Genomic DNA, 6,804 nt, shown 5'->3' with positions numbered 1-6,804 from the left:
TACTTTACATTGCACATTTTTATTGCTTTTTTTACACTCAGTTTCCATTAAAATCTTAAGTACACGTTCGTCATGCACTAGTTATAGCATTTTAAAACTTTCTTATTCCCTCGTAGTTTGTTTTATAGGCTTTGATTTTCAGAATTTGGGTTGGGCTGGATTAAAATAAATCAGTTACTTACTCAGTTACTCACTTAATTTCTCAGTCTGATCATTTGTATTGATTATTTTTTGGGTATTATAAATCCTCAATTGACAAACCATTACTAACCTCCCATGCATCTAAGGCAATGTGTACTTTAAAATTAAGCCCCAAATAAAAACAAAAGAAACCCAGATACATTTAAACATCCATGCACCTTAATAAATATGACAATGAAATAAACACATTTAATTTCACTACAGATGGATAATGACTTATTCTACAGCCCAAATCAGCCTTTCTCCTCTTGGATATCTTCAACTTTTGAGATTGTAGCGGGAGAAATATATTTACTATATATCCTTTGAGTTAAAACTACCATACATCAGTAGTCTTCAGTTTCATAATAATTACAATTTGAATGGAAGCAATTAGTAAATCATAACGACAGCAATTTTCCCTGGGTATGATATTACGCCTTTGTATTAAAAGGTGCACTATGTACCTTTTCTGGTAGAGTGCTCATCTCAATGGAATTTCCCATAGTATGGCATTAGGGTTAATACAACCAGGGCAATTTCCAGGTCAGATCTAAGGAGAGGCGATCCCGCTCACAGTAAGTATATTTTTCAAGGTATTTCTGAGCAATAAAAATGGCTATAATTAAATAAATGCTAGTTCAATAGGTTTAATGTCATTTTGTGTAACATTTCAGGTAAAACAAAAACAAAAATGGTCAAGAAAAGTTACATAGTGCACCTTTAAGTTATAACTATTGAACTATTGGTGAGTCTCCGCCCCAAGTGGAGGAGTTCAAGTATCTCGGGGTCTTGTTCACGAGTGAGGGAAGGATGGAGCGTGAGATTGACAGGCGGATCGGTGCAGCATCTGCAGTGGTGCGGTCGCTGTATCGGTCCGTTGTGGTGAAGAAGGAGCTGAGCCGGAAGGCGAAGCTCTCGATTTACCGGTCAATCTACGTTCCTACCCTCATCTATGGTCATGAGCTCTGGGTAATGACCGAAAAGACAAGATCGCGGATACAAGCGGCTGAAATGGGTTTCCTCCGCAGAGTGGCTGGGCGCACCCTTAGGGATAGGGTGAGGAGCTCGGAGTAGAGCTGCTGCTCCTACACGTTGAGAGGAGCCAGCTGAGGTGGCTCGGGCATCTGCTCAAGATGCCTCCTGGACACCTCCCTAGGGAGGTGTTCTGGGCATGTCCCACCGGGAGGAGGCCCCGGGGAAGACCCAGGACACGCTGGAGGGACTATGTCTCTCGGCTGGCCTGGGAACGCCTTGGGATCCCACCGGAGGAGCTGGAGGACGTGTCTGGGGTGAGGGAAGTTTGGGAGTCCCTGCTTAGACTGCTGCCCCCGCGACCCGGCTCCGGATAAGCGGAAGAAAATGGATGGATATTGAACCACAAACTTAAATTTGACTTTAACTGCGATCACAAAAATTGTAAATGTCTATAGGTAATGTCATATACATTCAATAACATCTCCTGTCTCTTCATGTGCAAGTTACGCCGTTGCATTTTATAAATTGTTTACACTTTTAGATATTTTGGTAGGAGACTCTGTCTAGCTAAAACTTCAGGCTGTAAAATAATACATTTTTAAAAGACCTTTCAAATCTTTCAAACCAAAACAAATCCTCACAGCATAACAATTGTCAAAATAAATCTTTGTTTCCCAAATATAATATATACTTTTCCCCTTGAAAAATGTCACAAAAAGACATTTCTCTTAGCACATGGCACATTTAATAACTATTAAACAATACTATGAATATAACCGCAGCTGAATAAATTAAAACACTTTGATTTTGCACCAAGCTTGCAATGATAACTAATGAAAGATAATGTAAGGGATTTTGTGAAATGTTAATAGTACTGTGCTTGATCCAGTGTAACAGGTCTCATAAGGTTGATAGATATTCCTTTTAAGGTCTCAAAAATGTGCAACAGCATTCCAGTAAGGCAGTGCTTCTCAATCTTAATTTTGAGTATAATTATTCATGTTTTGTCCTCTTTGGGATTAGTCTTAGAACTGCTTTAGAACTGGTTAGGCCCTAGTTTAAACCTGGTATAATCCTGGTTTAGATCTGGTGGTACTTGGAAAGTGAAATATTTTCTTAACTCTGTGGGAAAAGTTTGAGAACCACTGCCAGGAGTTCAAAACTGAATTTGTTAAAATAAACAACTTGATTTCTGTAAAAACAGCTCAGCTTTGTTGGTAACATGATAACTAAACAATTTCACTGTGGGGTTTACATAATGTGGAAGGTCATGTAAGGCTGCACAATATTACATCCACTGCATAAAATCAAAATGTCTCTAGAAATGTGTTTAATTTGTCAGGTTATGATGTAAAATAGTTAAAATAGAGTCTGAATTAAGATTACGATTTATACCAGAAAATAAAGAATGTACTACAATGGGAAGTTTTGGTTTTAATTTAAAGGTGCACTATGCAACTTTTCTGGCAAAGGGTCCACTTCCTGCTGGTCCCCATTGGCTTGTGAGTGGGGTTGCCTCTCCACAGATCTGACCTGTAGCTTGGCCTAGTGGTCACTCACTTGTCTCCCTGGAGATAGACAAGTTTAATAACATTCTGTGGGATTTTCCAGGCAAAAAAAAAATAACATCCCATGGAGACAAGCACTAGTACTAGAAGTTACAAAGTGCACCTTTAACTAACATTTTTATTTAATTTCAAATTTTTGAGAGAAAAGGTATCCCGAAATATATGGTATGTGTTTTTCTCATATTGTGCAGCCTTAATGTTTTGAGAACATTGTTAGAAGAGGCCAAAAATATCCTTTTCGCAGAGGTAGAAATCAACAAGTCGGACTGACAGAAGTGATGAGGCAAACTACGTGGCACTAACAGCTGATGATTTAAAGGTCGTATACATTTATTAGCAGCTACTGGGTCAAACTCATGAGACCATGTGGGCAGCCCTGTGCAAGTGGGGGAAGGAGAAATGTGTCAAAGTTTTGGTTTTAAGGCCGTTTTTTGTGGAAGATTTGCTGTTGCTGTCGTTCACGTCTGATGGACCTCATGAAACATGAGTTCTCGCGGGATCCGTGTCTCCGGTCCGAACAGTTTACAGGCTCGCCGCTCGAACGCAGCCACATTCTGCTTTACCACCTCATCGAAAAACATGGTGGCCAACTGGGAATGCAGCAGCGAGCGAAACTCAAAAGAAATCTGGAAACAAGCAAAGATGGTAAATGTAATATGTGCAAAAATAAGGATGAAAAATGTATTAACATTGTAATAGTAGTAAACTGTTCAAAGTACAGGTAGTGAGCTACTTACAGAAAAGTCCACAGTGCATGTACGTGGGTAACCAGGTATTCCAGGACTAAAGCGCCATATTGTCTCAAGGTGATTAAATAACTTTCCATCTGTACAGACAGCCTGAACAACATAAGATCATTAAAAGGAGGGTGCGATTAAATACATGTAACTTATTTCTGCTCCCTTTCATGTATAATAAAAGGGAGTAACAAGGAGTATGTAATGAATAATTCCAGGTGTATGACTTTGTCTTATATAATGCCAAATTGTTATAATTTGCCGTTTCCTCAATGTTGTCGGTTTAAGTCTCATTAACTTTACTTTTTCATTCAGTAAGTTTGAGTTTATAAATGTTGACACAAATGTAGATACTTGAGGAAAGGTGATTTATTAGACAATGTACATGAAAGTGAATTAAGGATTTCACTGTTGTTTGGTCATAGTGTTAAATTATTACATTTATCATTTAACAACAGTACAGTATTTTATAATGCGGCATCCTGAGTTCCATATGTGTTTGAGTAATACATGCTTAGTTCAGTTCAAGTGTGTTTGAGTAAAAGCTAAAACCCAGTTGCTTGTACTTATTTTCCCTTACCCATCATTTTAAATTCTACTGCAGGAAATACTTTAAAAAGTAATAAGTATAAAAATATCCACTTACTTTGACTAGGTGCGGCCGGACATTGGTGATCATGGACGTGTATCTCTCGACCACCGGAGGAAAACCCACTTCTAACTGAGCTTTGGTGTGGCCCGCTCTCTTCATTATGGTCTGGGACTTCTTGCACCAAGGGACAAAATGCTTGTATTCATCAACATTGGCAACCACATCATACATCTCCTGCATAGAATACCTGAAAGACAATTTATAAATAAAGTCAATAATATGATCAGTATCAAATCAATATAATGTTAATTAGGGCTGCAAAATGTCAATACAAAATGATGTAAGGCTGATATTTACACTTTGGTCACATCGGCCATTTCTATTAAAAAGGCTTTTATTCCTTACACTTAAATTCTAATTTGGTCCCGTTTTAGTAAAAAAAAAAAAGAAAAAAAAAAAGAACTTATAGCATGCCATCATAATTATACAAAATATTCCAAAACACATTGAAATATTAAATGAACAGCACAGTTCACTCCCCTGGTTACATTGTTATTGTAGAATCAATATTCTCTTAAATGGTGATATTGATTACCCTAGTATCCTGCGCTCGGAGTACTCCTTCCTTTTGTTGGTGAGGCTGATGAAGCTCCGGCTGTGGGGGGCTGCTGACATCATGTCCCCCTCGTGAAGGCAAAGCACTTTGGGAGTCCTTGTCATTAGGATCCCACATGACGACAAATACCTGGAATTTAAAATGGAAAAAAATGTATTGTAAAACTTATTCTGGAAAGAGACACAGTTTTACAGAGAACAGCTCAAAACATAAACAGCTCATTCTTTAGGTTTCCAGGAAATAACGACTAATAATGACTAACACAAGAGGGCTCTATGTGGGAGTAGCTGGTAATTTCTGAAATGGTCTCTTTGCATGAATGGGAAAATACATTGTAATTTGACACCCAGAAATGCTTGTAAAACATGGCTATGGTAAGATCTGATTTGTAGAGGGTTGAATTGCAAGCTTCTATGACTTATTATAGACACAAACTAACTACTATTAAGTATTGTGTTCTGTTACTTTATTACAGTTCATAATTTTTAGCAATATTGTACATTAAGAACACTTTTTGGGGGATAATTCTGCTTTATGGGTTGATTTCAGTATTATCGTTTATCATCTATATTTATATTTATATCTCACTTCAAAATGTATGTTCTATGGCTGTGTTGAAGATAAGATTACATAATACTGTACTGATGTGACATTTTGAGTGTAATAGTTTTAGCTTGTTGTTCTTGTAATTGTTAATGTGTTGTTGTTCATGTAACTGCTTTTGTATGTGACTCTTGGTGTATGTATGCTGACAAGTTGATGTGAGGGTCTGTTGGTCTGTTACTGGTCTGTTTTGGAGAGTTGAGGCTGCTGTCGTTTTGCTCTTGTTTTGGTGTGGGTTACGACCTACAGTAGCCATTGTGTTCAGAAAATAAACAACCAGAAGAAATTTGGCACATTTACTTACACCAGGATGCTGCAATAGTATATTCCTTTAGAGTTTATTTGCGATAAGGGCAAGTTAATTTCAATATAATCAGCTGACAAGGATATTTTGGGGGCGTGGTTGGACAAATATAGCCAAAGGCTAACAGACCCAGTAATCAATAACCTTATGGCCATTTCTCATTTAAACAGCAAATCAATAATCAATACCGGATCACTGGTCACTGACAACAATCCTACCTGTCTAGAATCTACCAAAACAATTGTCTTTTCACTGTTATGTAAGCACAAACTCCACGTATTGACACGTAAGCCTGCTATTTGAACAGCCGTTTTAACATTAGATCGCAATTCATTTCCTACCATGCAAAACTGATCAATATATCGATTTTACCTGATATGCTGCTGTCTCATGCATCCTCTTTGCAGCACTGATCGTGTTGAGCGAGGGGAGCCCACCGTAGCAATCTGCAGAAAGTCACTCAATGTCCTCACACCAATGGGTAGTCTTCGGGCACTAGCTGAAGCTGCCATCAAACCAGAGGCTACCCAGTTCAATCCAATGGGGGTAGGTCCTTGATACCGATATGATTTCTATACTAAGACTGCGCGCTTAGATTTTTACTACAATCTTAAGTTACAGTGACACTTTTACAGGATTTAAAACAAAACATTAACTATTTAGGAGTAATGTAAATAAAACTAAAATCCACTTGTTGCGACTGTTGTGTTTTCCGATGTTTTCCGATGATATCTGTGCTACAGTAATGCTAACAACTAGCCACTTAGCAACGAGTACGGACAAACACGACGTCAACTGACAAATCTTCGGCTTTTACAAACGTCCATTTTTCGTTTCCAGGTTTCTTCGTAAATTTATGAAGAAAAATAGCGACATATAATTGTCAGGTTGTAGTTTTTAGTGTTGTTGATGAGACGACCTTCTGCTGCGAAATGAAACGCCGGTGTCGGACAAAGCTGCTGCTGCTTCAGCTGCTTCGGATGCTTCAGCTGCGGTGTGGGGCAGGTTTGAGCCTCTGCACACAAACACTGCCCCCAGCGCTACGGATGTGAACAGCAAGGTTATACAAGGAGCAAAATGCGCTACTTCTTATTCTTCTATTTACTATTAATTGTCAAGAATCCAACCCATTGTTTTAAAACAGCCTGAACTATAATTTGGCCTAGCAAAATCACAATTTGTTGCTCACTGTTTTGTCATTACCATAACTATATTGTTTACAATCC

General features: G+C 38.2%; 1 protein-coding gene across 1 annotated transcript; it reads right to left on the bottom strand.

Moving 5' to 3' along the window:
* coq10a (coenzyme Q10A) lies at positions 1-6,597 on the bottom strand. The gene is made up of 5 exons (XM_033969129.2): positions 5,951-6,597; positions 4,651-4,800; positions 4,110-4,302; positions 3,464-3,565; positions 1-3,352 (listed from the first exon to the last, which is right to left on the bottom strand). Exons 1-5 carry the CDS (start codon positions 6,088-6,090, stop codon positions 3,185-3,187), a joined length of 753 nt encoding a protein of 250 aa, XP_033825020.1. The 5' UTR covers positions 6,091-6,597; the 3' UTR covers positions 1-3,184.
* Between the last annotated feature and the right edge of the window lie 207 nt (positions 6,598-6,804).

Source organism: Periophthalmus magnuspinnatus, chromosome 7, assembly GCF_009829125.3.
Source record: "Periophthalmus magnuspinnatus isolate fPerMag1 chromosome 7, fPerMag1.2.pri, whole genome shotgun sequence".
NCBI lineage: Eukaryota > Metazoa > Chordata > Actinopteri > Gobiiformes > Gobiidae > Periophthalmus > Periophthalmus magnuspinnatus.
Note: the sequence above shows the minus strand (reverse complement) of the source record. Positions and strands in the feature narration are given on the sequence as shown.

Bases quoted from the DNA above. Each gene is read 5' to 3' on its own strand.
- coq10a (XM_033969129.2), bottom strand. From the start codon at position 6,090: ATGGCAGCTTCAGCTAGTGCCCGAAGACTACCCATTGGTGTGAGGACA. The intron at 4,303-4,650 runs GTAATCAATATC...ATTGTCTTTCAG, and splicing joins TCCGAGCGCAGGATACTAGG to GTATTCTATGCAGGAGATGT. The intron at 3,566-4,109 runs GTAAGTGGATAT...TATGTTGTTCAG, and splicing joins TCCGGCCGCACCTAGTCAAA to GCTGTCTGTACAGATGGAAA.